Source organism: Lathamus discolor, chromosome 1 (genome assembly GCF_037157495.1).
Source record: "Lathamus discolor isolate bLatDis1 chromosome 1, bLatDis1.hap1, whole genome shotgun sequence".
Classification (NCBI taxonomy): Eukaryota; Metazoa; Chordata; class Aves; order Psittaciformes; family Psittacidae; genus Lathamus; species Lathamus discolor.
Window position 1 is genome coordinate 121786722 of NC_088884.1, and position 13764 is coordinate 121800485.

A 13764-nucleotide genomic window follows, 5' to 3' on the forward strand; every position below is an offset into this window, starting at 1 on the left:
AATTAAGAAATTGAAAAAGCTAGTTATGTTTGATAACGAGTGCTTGTTAAGTAAGCAAACCGTAGGTTTTCCTGAGATAAATGGAAAACAGAGGTGACCTAATGATGATGACTTGATACTATGATTATTTTTTGTCAAATTGCTTTCCTGCTCTTCAGTGCTACAGACTGACGAAAAGCGTGCATCGTGTACTGACAATATGTGAAAATATATTCAGGTCTTTTGACTCTTACTGCAGTTTTCTGTACATTGCAGTGTTACAGAGAATTTAATCGAAAGTAATAATGCTGGTTGTCACTTAAATTTCAATGCCATGCTTTTGATGCTAGGGGGAGCTGTTCCCTGCTAGACACCTTCTCGAAGGATACAGCTTAAAGAACGGCCTGCCGCGCTTTTCAGAAACAGCCAGTGCACCGCAGCTGCAATGATTTTGTTTCGGTAGGACCCCACTGTCTGGACTCTTGTTTTCTTGCTGCTTTCTTTGCACATCAAAGCCCTCACCTTAATTTTCTCTGTGGTCAGATGCCTTTTGTCTTCCCTGTGTGGCTGCAGCCAGTAGCCCTGATGGAAGCAGAGGCAGAGATGTGCTTTGGTTTGGGTTTTTAAAATTATTTTTTCCCTTACCTTCTGTTTTTTTTTGGTTTTTTTTTTTTTTTTTAGATCTCTCTGGATTTCTTTCTTTAAAAGACTTTTTTTTTATAATTTTGGTTTTGCCTTTTTCTTTTTTTTTTTCTTTTTTTTTTTTTTCTTTTTAGTCAAGGATCTCCACTACCTGCAGTTCCTGGTGTGGGCACCTATGGAATGTTGTGTTTGCCAGTGTTTGACAAGTATGATTGTATTCTGAATAAAAAATTATTTTGTAAGAAGTGTTTGCTAATGTTACCTTGCCAGCTGCTTGTGAAACTGGTCAGAATGGCTCCCTTCAGTGATTTCATGCGTCCCCCATGTTTTGAGTCAGTTCAGCTGCATTTCTCTGGAGGAACACTTATAACCTGTGTTCTTGTTTGCTTTGTATATCTGCAAGGTTGGTCACTAGGTTTTGGAAACCAGATGTCCATGGGTGCCTTTTACGACACACTTCCACTTTAAGGTCTGTAGATCCCTGTAAGCCAGCATCCGTAGTGGTTCTTCATTCATCTGTGAATCCTTCACTGCAGCTAAAACTACAGTGCAAGCTAGTGGCAGAAGGTTACTCTCCTGGTCTTCTGTCTGCTTGTTGGGAATGAATTACAGTAGTACTTTGTGGCCAGACTCTTTTCCACATAATCCACTGCTATAGGGATCTGATCCTCGGTGATCCATGCGCAGCTTCCCATGGCAGCTGATGGCTTGTGCCTCATAGTCTGGCGCGTCTGGTGAGCAGCAGCGGTGCATGGGGTCTGTTGGGGTGCATCTTCCCTGATGCTGCTCCTGGGAGCTGCTGCTCACCCCCAGCCTCTGTGACAAGTGAGCAGGTCACTGCCTGCGGCAGACGATGACTGTGGCACACGAGTCCTTTAGTGTGCTTTGATTAGTATTTAACAAAAAAGAGTGTGTGTGGGGGGGTGGGGTGGGGTGGGGGTGAGGTAGGTGTGTGTAGAGTGCATGGGCAGAAAGAAGCAGCTACTGTATTTTCTCCTCAAAGCCTTCTATGTGCAAGTCCCCTCCATCCCAAACCATGTGTAATTACTTTTATCCTTGATGTGTCCTCTGCTCTTTACAGGAGGACCAAAGCCTCTAGAGAGCAAGGGTACAGAAGGACCAGAACAGAAGTGAAATCACAGTGTTTTGGCTTGTGCTTTTCTTCTACTTTTTCAAACTGAGTATCTGTGTTTTTTCAGTGCGAGTGAAAGATGTTCTTTTCGATACTGAATGGAAGACACCTATTTAATCTTAATCATTGAGTGTAACTCCTGGTATCTTTTCTGATTTGAATCATGATTTAAACAAGCACAGTATTTAAACAGATTTTATTTTTATTTTTCTTACTTGCATTCAAGTTCTCTGTGTGACTCCACTCCTAACATTTTTGCCCAAATACCACATCTAAGCATTGTTTCATTGTGTCTGAAAACAGTATTTCTGTACTTCATGATCAATTTCATATATACAAATATTTCCCAGTGACCAAATCTTTTATAAATTTATAGCTTTGATATATTCCATTACTCGAAAACATCATCTTACAGTAGGTTATGAGAGTGGTATTGTTACTGAGAGTGGTGTTAGCTTATTCTCAACTTTGTCAGCATCGACTACTGGTTGCAAGGCACTACTCTGATTTTCAGTGTATTAGGGATAATACGTTGTCTCTTGACTCGCAAGTTTTAAAAAATTGATGATGAAACAGCATGAAATCCATAAGCAAAAGTGAAATCACTCTAGAAGTTGTGGGCTGTACTGAAGTTTTCTCCTAAGTGCTGTATAACACTAGCAAAGCCTCTATACTGACATTAGCGTTTCCATAGGCGCATCTTAGGAAGTTTTAGTCTTTGATGTTGTTTTCATGTCTTTATTAATATTGTTTTGTGAGGCGGATATTGGAGGCTTGCAATGGTTGAATGTAACACTTCATGTAACTAGGATTGTCTTTCTGATTTTCTTATTATCTCATGCCAAGAATTTTCTGTTCATGCCAACTTTTCTTGGCAAAGCTTGTGGTTTACCTTCTACTTGAAGAGGATACAATTTTATAAATGTTTATGTAAATGTGGTATTTTGTTAGACTATTTTGTACTTCTTTTCTTCTGAACATGAAAAGACAAATTCTATGAGTTTGCTTTATAAAATAAGGTTTTTCGGGTATGTTGGCATTGAGAAGCAGGACAGTGGTAGTTGCAGAGTAGCTCACTGGAATTCTGGTACAGGCTTGTTTCCTGGTTGTAATGACAGCAAAAGCAGAAATGTTTCTGTATTTGTATTTTCTGATGTGGACATACCATCATACTTCTCCATGTCAGGTTCCAAGGTAAAATCAAAGGTACTCCTGCAACTTGTCTTTAATCTCTTGTAAATGTGTTATTTCAAATATTGCTGCTGCCCCTATTAGCAGAGCTCTGAATGCTCTGCAGAAACTATTTTAACAGCCTTTACCAAATTGAGAATCCTAATGATGTTTTCTTTATATCTGTAGGATTTGGAGATCGTATATTCCTATTTACATGGAATGGAAGCTTTGTCTAATCTGAGGGAGCATCAGCTAAGGTATGGTACTTTATCACTGAACGCACACGCCCATATATATGTATTAATGCACAAAGCGAAGGAACTTTGCTAACTATATACTACTCTTGCGTACCCTACCTCAAACTGAAAAGCTGGCTGTCACTGCATCAAATTCTTCCCTTCTTTATTGTCCTAAGACTTTGTCCTTGTATGTGTGCATATGTCTATGCCTGTTTGTTTCTTTTGATTTCTATTATGTATGTGTTTGTTTTTTTTCCAAACTTCTGGGCTAGAAGTAAATGCTTTACATAAAGAGTACAAGTTCCAGTCCTGAATGAAAGTCCATACATAGTCCAAATTGTTTATATAACATAATAATTTCAAGAACAGGGTCTGTTATTCAGCTTCTGTGTCAGTTTATATTTGCTTTCATGTGGATGTTTTGACAAATTATGTATGCAAATAATACTTAGTAAAAGATTACTAATAAATGTCACCACTTTGTTTAATTGAAATGCTTCATGAAGCAAATAAATTGAAGTAAGAACTTCCAGATGAACTTCCTGTTTTTTTGTAAAGACTTGTGTTTGCTTGATTTTTAAGTTGCTGTTTCAGTTGTTGTCACATAGACATCTACAGCAGAGGTTTCTAAGGGTACTGGGACATTGGTGTGAGGCTGGCAGGTAGAGGAGAGGGCCAGTGCATCTCCTGTATGCTCTATAGGGAGAGAGGATGAATTACTGTTATTTTGCATCCTGGAGTTTGCCAGCATTTGCCACATCTGAAGATGCTGGAGCAACTTGGACTTGACTAATGCTGGTTTAGGTTCCAGTTTCTGGTCTCTTGCTTCATCATTCTGCCAGAGTCCACATTCCCAAGCCAGTATTCTGTAATTTGGAGAAAATAAAAGGCGAGGTTTTCTTTTTCCCTGAAGTGCTCAAGACACATTGCAATGTGAAATGTGAATTGTTGACTTCAAAGGAGTTTCTGTAGTTACTTTTGCTTTGGAAGGAGGCCACAATCCCATTCAGTTAAAGAATTTTGTGCCATGCTATTCTATGCAAGTCTTTTAGCACATCAAGTTTTGCGTAGCTGGAGTTGAACTGATGTTAACTTGTTTACAAAGATCAAAGTGCGCACATATGGTTGCATGGTATGTACTTCTTGGCTTCCTGTGCAGAATGAGGTTCTTGCTGAGGAATGTGTGGAACTCGCTCTTGCAGCACAGTGAAATTCCTAGAAGAGAGCTTCTGTTTACAGTACCATACATGGAAAAGGCTGGGCTCTCAGCAGATGTGGAACAGACAGCTTTTATAGTACCCTTTAGGATACAACATTTCTTTTGGCGGTGGGATGCCACAAAACCCTCTGAGATGCATTAAAAACTGATGTATTAAATATAACCTCTAGTAGCGAATAACTTAGAGCTTGCTGATGATCTCATCTTGAATTTATTACATTTGTTTAGGAAGCAGACAGAGTTCATGTTTGAGCAAAAATCGGACCCCAGTATTAACCAGAACTAATTAAATTTTTCAAGTATTTGAGGAAGCACTCTAGTTTGTACTACTTGGTCACTATTATATCTAACTTTTAACACAAGAAATGAAACACTTGGCTACATTTTGCAAGAGAAATTTTCTCCCCTATTACTGTCCTCATAACGGGACCAAAATGCTGTAAAAACTCGGGCAGTGTCAGTGGCCAACTTGCATGACTTTATCAAGAATGTACTTCCTTCATTCTGGATTCGAGGGGGACAAAACTTGCTTGTTAAAGTGACTCTATTTCCTGTAACTCCTACTCTTACATGGCCCGTTGCCCAGTATCGTTTCAGACCGGCAGGGCACAGACTGCCCTTCAGCAGCATTTTGGTTTTTAAATCTTACTTCTAGCAGTGACTTTTCTTCTCTGGTATTGCCTCACCAGTAACCTCATGACCGTCCTCCGTTCCCTCTCAAAACGCAGGAACAGAGAGAGATGATGAGAATCCAGGAGATAGAAGTAGGCAGTAGCTTTTGGTGTCTGTAAAGAATTTTGTCAAGACCTGATTTTATGGTGGGGACCAGTGTCTGAAAAAGAAAAGATTCTGTGGTTCAGAAAGTTTTTTTTGCTGTGCCAGGATGCAAGATGTTGTTTCATTAGGTGAAATTGATCTACAAAACATAATACATAACTATATACAGTATAGACATAGCGTATAAGAAAGGATCTCACAGATGGTCTAAAGAGTAGATCTAAAATACAGAGACAGGGGAAACACCATGGTAGGTTTTGTTTTAATCAAGATACCACTGTAAGCCTGCCACTTCTGAACAGAAAAACCATTATTTCTTGGGCTGAATTAATAAGCAGAGTCCTAAAAGAAATGAGTGCTAAGGTAAATTTTATAGCAGCCTCTTGGCTATTGAAATGCGTGATATAGGAAATGATGAGAGATAGCAGTAAGGAGCCTTTTAAAAGTCACATCAAACCCAGACCAACTCTTCCAGGCCTCAGATAAACATTTTTGGGATTTTTGCCTGAGCAGGAATTCTTGAGCACATTTGTCTGCTTAGGATATCACTGCAGGCAGCCATTCATTGGTGCGCTGAGGTTCTGATGATTGATCCTGTGAGGAATGAGAATTTCTTTCCCAAATTTAAATACAGTTCCTCATTTGAATGTTCACATGAGCCTCTTAGGCAAATCTCTGTCTGACTGTCTGTCAAATAGCCTTGGTGTTTGCAGCCTGTTTTAGAGTCAGAGAAAGTCCAAGGGAAGCAGGGGGGGTGTGGGGTATGTGTGTTTCCTTCCCACCCCTCTTCCCCAGCAATTTACAGGCTTCATTTCCTTAATAGACAGAAATGGCATGTTAATCTTTTTGTGCCAACTTAACATGTATTTCCTAATGTTGGTGAGTTCTATTGTAGTTGCTGTGTCTTATGGCACATTTGCCAGGCAGACCATGAATGCGAAAGTGCTTTAATCCTCCCCTGTAGACAGAGGATTTTCCTGCAGGAAGTTCTCTCCACTTTGAGCCCTCTGGGATTTCAGCATTAAAATCTCACGGAAATTTATGTTGCTGAATTTTAGCAAAGTGAGAAGCATCAGTTTACCTTGCAACATAATTCCTTGTTTCACCTATTGATAAATAGTCAGATCTATCTGACTTGAAAAAGGGAGCAGTTTTTATATCCTATTATATCTGATTACTGTCACATATCATAGATTTCCATCCATTTTCTAAAATTCTGAATTGTTTCCTTATACAGCAACTTAATTTTATCTGATCACTTTATAAAATGAGACCAGTATCACTTTACCCATTTTCCAGACTTTTTTTTTTTTTATGAGAGCAATTACATCTAGAGTCCTAAATCAAATCTGATCTTGGATAAACTGATAAATGCTTAGATTTAACAGTTTGTTCTCTTAAGTTAAAAATCAGCTTAGCTTTAAATTGATTAGTTTCTGCAAGAGCTGAAGGCATGGTGGAAATGCTGACTAACTTCAGAAAGTGAAGTCTTTGTGACACTGATAGGAATCGTAATTAAAAATTATTTCCTTTTCTTTCAGACTGATGTGTGAAACTGTTAGATATGAAAGGCATGAAGCAAATGAAGTTCTATACTAGTAAGTATTTTTGCTTCCTTTTGTACGATGTTCAAAGAATTAATTCATTTCAACTGTGCTAAGGGCAGTGTTTAATGCCAACTCTCTCACCCAGTTCAGTCTGTAAACGTAAATGAACCACTTTGTTTTCATTGTCAAACAGTGCAGAAATTTGCTGGTGCCAGGGAGGGAGCTAGCAGTGGCTCTTGCTTGGTGATGTGTATTGTGTTAATTTTTTTAACCAGTGAGCCTATATGGAATTATGGTACATGGGATGTCTTCTCATTAGAATATGTTGTCATTTAGTCTCACTTCAATTTTTTCAAACTAGTAGCGACCAGCTTTTCGTGCCAGAGGTGCCAGATTGACATATCTAACATGGCTTATAATTAGCAGGGATGGGATCTAATGTCAGCCCAGATTTACAGTAGAGATCTGAGGACTGCAATTGCTGCATTTATGAAGGCCACTTATTGAAACAAAAGGTTAATCAGACTTTCACTTACTGCCCCTAGACATGCAGATTTGTCTGTGTTATCTGGCATTATTTGAACATTTAATTGTACAAAGAATGCACCTGTGTGCCTTTTTTTATACATGTGTATTTTTTCCTACACTGACCATCAGGAGGAAGATGTGATTGAACAAATTTTAATGCTAAACTCTGACCATCCAGCAAAGTGAAACTAATTTCTAATGAAACCCAGTAATGATTCATGTATGGAAATTTCACAGGGTCAAAATCTATAGATAACTTCATTTAGACCAATGTAATATTCACTCATTTTGCAGACTAATTTGCTAGTGACCATTGTGCTGGTTTGTCCTTTTCTAAGCCGTTGGTTTGTGTCCATTATGTGTACTAGAATTTTTGTTTAAACCCAATATCTTGGCTTATTTTAACTCTTGACTTAATTTAAATTACAGGCTGAAAGGATCAAGGCTGCTAGTTGTGCATATACTCAAGGCAGGCAAAAGTTGCCAGGAAATAAAATGCACTAACAGAAAATTGTGAAATCTGGGTTAACTTGAAGTGCTTTTTGCAATTCTTTTGCACTGATTTCCTTTGTCACTCCTTTCATGTGACTTCATCTTCACTTCGGTTGTTTGCCTGCCATTCCTATTTACTCACTTCTTGACATTTTCTTTCCCCATGATTTATTCAGTATATTTAATGGGCAGTTTGGCAGTTTCTGGATATAGATGCTAATGCAGAATGTGCTTGTTCTAGCATTTCACATTTCTGATTTAACGTTTAATGGGCTAAACCTGAAAGTTGATATTGAATTAAAAAGAAATTTCAGTATTTTGAAGCCAGAAATATATGTTCTGTTACTCTTGAGGTATAGCTTTACATTTTATTTTAATGAACAATTTGAGATCTACTTGGTAAGAAAATCCCGTGGAACCTGCAGCCTAATTTCATTATTCTGTTTTTTAGGATAATGAACTTGGAGGAATCATTTGTTTTGTCTCACAAATTCAGCATGTGTATTGAAGATGTATTTCCCTGAAAAAAAACTAAAATTCCAATTTTACAGTATACACATTGGAAAAATTCTTTGAGTGCTACAGGAGATAAGCAATATGATAGCCACTTTAGAATCAATCCACTCAGTTATGAGCTATAGGAAATAAACTTATAGCATACAACCTAGTTTTTTTCTGTTGAACATGCAGCATTTATCACTTGAATCTCTTATTTTAATCATGGACGCTAAGGCGTTAAAAAAAGCATTAAATTTGGGCTCTAAGTTACAACTTTTCTTTTTTTTTCCCCAACAATGGTATGACTTGCCTTGAAATCTGAAATTGGGTGCTAATATTGTGTTCAATAGAAAAATCTATTAAAATAGCTGCAACTGTTGGAGCTGTTAATTGACCTGTGTGTGTGACATCCCTGTGGCACAACTTAATGTCTCAATGTGGATAAGGTAAAACTTCATCCCTATGTGCTAACATGAAAACTAACATAGATACTCTGTTTATTTGATCAAAACTTTCTCATTGTGAAAATTTTGTGCATATCTGCCCTGTCAGCTGTACTTATAAAAAGCTGATTTTCTATTGCGTGTATGCAATGATGAAAAGAATTATCTGTGCTCTGTACAAACACAGAATTTTTTTCTCTTCTATTTTTTAAAAGAAGTTTTTAATTTTCATAATATCTCTATGGAAATTTTTTTTTTAATGACCTAAGGGATAAAATAGAGCACGTTGTTTAAAACTGGCTCATCTCATCAGCCTTTATTTTACTATTGGCGGGTGTACATGGTAGTAACAAATTCTCAAACCCTACGGCCATCTTGCTGTTTAAATGGAAACTGGGTTACTGAAAGTGGCAGTTCAGCTTGAGTTATTCTTCATTTGCCAGTCATCCTACTACTTTAATTTGATGTGAAGGTAATGATAAAAGTGCTTAAAATCTGCCCGGCAAAATTTCTGAATTGAGTTTTACTTGACACACATACCAGATATTTTTTTTTTTTACCTGCTGTCTTTTATTCAAATCTATTTAAAGATAACATTTAAAAAAATATTTAGTTCAGTCACTTGAGATATATATATATATGTATATATATATACACACACACACACATACATATAGATATATGTATAGTCCATGGTTCAAAGAGGAAATAAGATTATTTTTTATATCTGCATAATAGTCATTGTTGACATTTCCAATAGTAAGTTTCTAATTAGCATTTTCTTTGGAAACCAAAGTTTTAGAAGATTTGTAGAGAGTGCATATACCTCTTAACAGTTGAACAAAATTTTTCAGATCAAAATTTCAAAATTGGAATGTTTGCTGTGAGAACAGAGAGGAGTCTTTAGCACTAAACATTTTGCATCTAAGCAAATGAATATGCTTCCTTTAAAAGAAGCAGCCTTTTTTTTTTTTTCTCTTACATTGTCATACAGGGGCTCTATGTGATTCCTGTCTCTATGCATCAGCGGTGTTTGTCTTTCTTACTATTTCTGTAAGAAAGTCTTGTATGTCCTTAAGCTTCTCTTATTTTCTTCTCTAAAGATACTGGATTTGGCAGTAAAAATTTTAGGTTTTGATGACTTGCTGTCCAGAGTAATTTGGTAATAAAATTTCTTGTGTTTCTGAATGCCATGATTAGCACAACATGTTTTTGTGTCCGCATTCCTTTTAGTTTCTGAGCAGCTGGACCTGGAACCAACTTAGTTGTTGTTTATAATGTAGTTTTGGTTTGGTTTGGGTTTTTTTTATGGTTTTCTTTTTCTGGTGTTTTTTGTTTTGTTTTGGTTTGTTTTTTTTAATACAAAGCAAACTCCAACCCAGGTTATTGTGAAGCAAAGTGTGTTTTAGATTTTAGAGAGCCTTCTAATAAAAGCCTGATAGGATATAAAGTTCTGCCTCCCACATGTCTGGTAGCTGTAATATTACTATTCAGTCTTAGCCAAGGTTTCTGAATTACATCACCATGGCAAATCACAAGACCCAAACCCATTTGTTTTGGGCTAGCCGTGTGGCCTCCTCCAGAGCTGGCTTGTCCCAGCTGACAAAGCCTGAAACAAACGAAATCTGGAAAGGAAATAAGGGAACATGGCTTTCTGGTTGCTACTCAAATGCTTACAGTTTTCCTAGATGAAAATGCTAGTGCCTTTCGTGAGCTAGAGCAGAATGTCTGGAAAACGCTGGAGGGCATCAGCTTTGCATAGCTCTGGGACATGTTACATTAAAGGATTGCCTAAAGGCACTGGGGAGGTGGACCTGGGACATCAATTGGCAGGGAACTTGCAGAGCTTCCTCAGGAGGATGCTCTTTCCAGGAAGGAGATGTGCTCTCATCAGTCCAGATATCATGCATTACACAAAAAGTGAAGTAGGCTTTTTGGATGTAGCTGTAAAGCATCTGGGTGTGTCTCTATGACCAAGCTGGAGCTTCAGGTCTATGTAATTAATGTACACTAGTTCTGCACAAGGACAAGTGAGAAATAGATCTATGAGTAGTCTTTAAGAATGGCTATCTAAGGGTCAAACTTTAAGTCCTATAATAAATATGACATTTAGTGAATTCAGTGTTCTTTCACAGTAGAATATTGCCCTGAACACCCTTAGGAAGATAGAAGCAGTGCATACAAAACAAATAGTGATACCAAAGTTGCTGCACATTTCTGCATAGCCTGGTTTAACTGTGCAATGAAATGTGGCAAAAATGAGCTAAAAGATTCTTCTTCAGCTCTGCTGAGACCACTTCACTGAAATTTGTCTTATGATGCATACATTTGTGTTGTGAAGAAGTGCTTTTATGTTCTGTGTGTGCTCAAGAAGTTTTATGATAGTGGTGTCATCAAAACAAGTTATTCCATATAGATAAGATATATGCGATCTATAGGTATATATGTTTGTGTCTTATAGATGTAAAACTTAAAACCTAAAACACTACAGAAAGGCATTGCTAGAAAAGTGTCTGAAGATCAAACTGATGTTTCCACTAGTGATATTCGGAGTTATCAGTAAAATTATTCTCTTGTATACTTTAATACTTTCAATCAGAATTTATGTGTTTTAGACAGGATACATCTGTTTGTGGAGATTTGGGTCACATTTCTGTATTTACTGTCCTTGTTTACTGGATGCTCTTGATTTCGGAGAGCCCTTGTAAAAGATTGCTTCCTTGGTCTTATAGAAATATAAGACACTTTGAAAATTACTGGAAATGCTCTGAATGCACAGTAAATTCTGAATATGTCTGCTGGAAGCATCTGGATATACAATACAACAGAGAGGAAGTAGTCCAGGAGGTTTGTGGTGTGTGTAAGATACTTCCCAACACAGCTGGTGAGTGAGTCGACTAGGGAAGGCATGCGCTGGGCCTGCTGTTTGTGAACAGAGAAGAACTTGTGGGTGATCAGATAGGTGGAGCTTGTCTTGGGCACTTTGATCATGAAATGGTAGAATTTTTGATTCTCAGAAAAGTAAGGAGGGAGGCCAACAGAACTGCTGCCTTGGACTTGTGTAGGGCAGATTTTGGCCTGTTTAGGAGCCAAGGGACAGAGTCCCTTGGGAGGCAGTCCTGAAGGGCAAAGGAGTCCAGGAAGGCTGAACATTCTCGAAGAAGAGAATCTTAAAGACACAGGGACCCCATCACCCCCATGTGCCAGAAGATGAGCCAGTGGTGAGGTGACTGGCCTGGCTGAACAGAGAGCTTTGGCTGGAACTCAGGAAAGAAAAGAGACCTTATGACCTTTGGAAGAAGGGGCAGGCCACTTAGGAGGACTACAAGGATATCATGGGATTATGCAGGGAGAAAATTAGAAGAGCCAGAGCCCAACAGAACTATCAGCAAGCCTGACCTCACTGCTGGGCAGGATTATGGAGCACATCATTTTAGAATCATAGAATAGTTTGGGTTGGAAGTGATTCGGAGAAAACTCCAAGAACAAACTCGCCAACAGAGTTTCAAGCTGACAAGCAGGTATTCTTTATTGCGGCGCCGGGAGACATGGGGGATAGCTCCTCCTAACATGTGTCCCGGTATTGCTATACAGGCCATCGTTATATAAGAGGCTACACATGCATGACATCATTTTCCAGAAAGTTTCCCACATGCATACAAAAAAAGTGATGGTGGTCTTTAAGGGTCATTTACTTCTCCTAACAATCTTCATAACTTCTGGCAGTCTTTGAAGCACCAGCTTAATTAACATTACAGACATAGCAATCATCCTGTGCTTCTACTTATCAGTTAGTTTAACTGCTCCCATCCTGGACATCTGCTTGTCCCCGGATACTCCCCAGTAGATGTTTACACCAGCTTAATGAGTTCATTAACACCACAAACATAACAATCATCCTGTCCTTCTACTTATCAGTTAGTTTAACTGTGCCCATCCTGGACATCTGCTAGTCCCAGATACTCCCCATCCCCAGGTCCTGTTTTTCTATTCTGCTTTTCATATGCTTTTTGTACTAAGGTCCTAAGGACCTGAAACTATGTCAACTACCTTCAAGCACCCCAGTTATTTTCTATTACAAAGCCATCAAACTTAGGACTGACTACATAGTGCTTTTGTGCCTCCTTGTCTCAGAAGGTACCTTCAAAGGTCATTTAGTCCAACCCCCCTGCATTGAGCAGGGACATCTTCATCTAGATAAGGCTGCCCAGAACTTCCAGCCTGGCCCTGAATGTCTGGAGGGATGGCGCATCCATCACCTCTCTGGGCAAACTGTGCCAGTGTTTTACCACCCTCATTGTAAAGAATTTTTTCCTTGCATGCAGCCTGAATCTCCCTTCTTTTAGTCTAAAACCATCAGCCCTTACTCTGTTGCAATAGGTCCTGTGAAAAAGTCTTTCCCCATCTTTCTTACAGGCACCTGTTTGGACTTGATAATCTTAAAGGTCTCTTCCAACCTAAATGATTCTATTTTCTCTCTGGGTCAGTATCCAAATTGTCAGGTAGACCTTTTCAAGCAATATATATTCATTCTGCTTGTGTATCCGTAGGTTTTTGTGGAAGTCATGCAGCAGTATATTTAAAAATGCAAAGACCTGCTGCATCAAGGCTGGCTTTTTTTTTTTTTTGTTGTCTGTTTTTTTTTTTGTGTATGTGTGTGTGTGTTTTTTTTTTTGTGGGTTTTTTTTTTGTGTTTATGTGGGTTTTTTTTTGTTTGTTTTTTTTTTTTGTTTGTTTTGTTTTTTTTCGGTCTTAAAATATTCCTAAAGGTGTATTCCACCTTCTGATAGTTGGATGGTTGCCAGTCCAGTGTTGGGATACTGCCAGTTCTGCGCTGCAGTAGGTCAGGAATCTGAATTCATATGTTGTGTTGTGGATACATGTTCCATGGGGAATTTCTTAAGCAATGTGTATCATTAAAACAAATACATTCAAGGACTTGGCAGACAGCTCTATATAAGCAGACACTGAATCAGAGCTTCTTAATAATGTCAGTGATCAATGTTATAGTCTGTTGGCTTTGCGTAGCCAATTCTAAATTTCTGCGTTGTTCTTTGACCTGGTTTTGAGGCTTTGAATGAAGACTGAAGTAAGG

The 13764-nt window shown here is 38.3% G+C and overlaps 1 protein-coding gene across 7 annotated transcripts in view; it reads left to right on the plus strand.

Moving 5' to 3' along the window:
* Positions 1–13764, plus strand: part of RAPGEF2 (Rap guanine nucleotide exchange factor 2) — a 193083-nt gene that overhangs the window by 57338 nt on the left and 121981 nt on the right. For all 7 annotated transcript variants that reach the window (XM_065693582.1, XM_065693572.1, XM_065693517.1 and 4 more), the window contains exons 2-3: positions 3113–3183; positions 6703–6759. In XM_065693582.1, coding sequence (XP_065549654.1) covers positions 3113–3183; positions 6703–6759 — 128 coding nt within the window. The remainder of the gene's footprint in view (positions 1–3112; positions 3184–6702; positions 6760–13764) is intronic.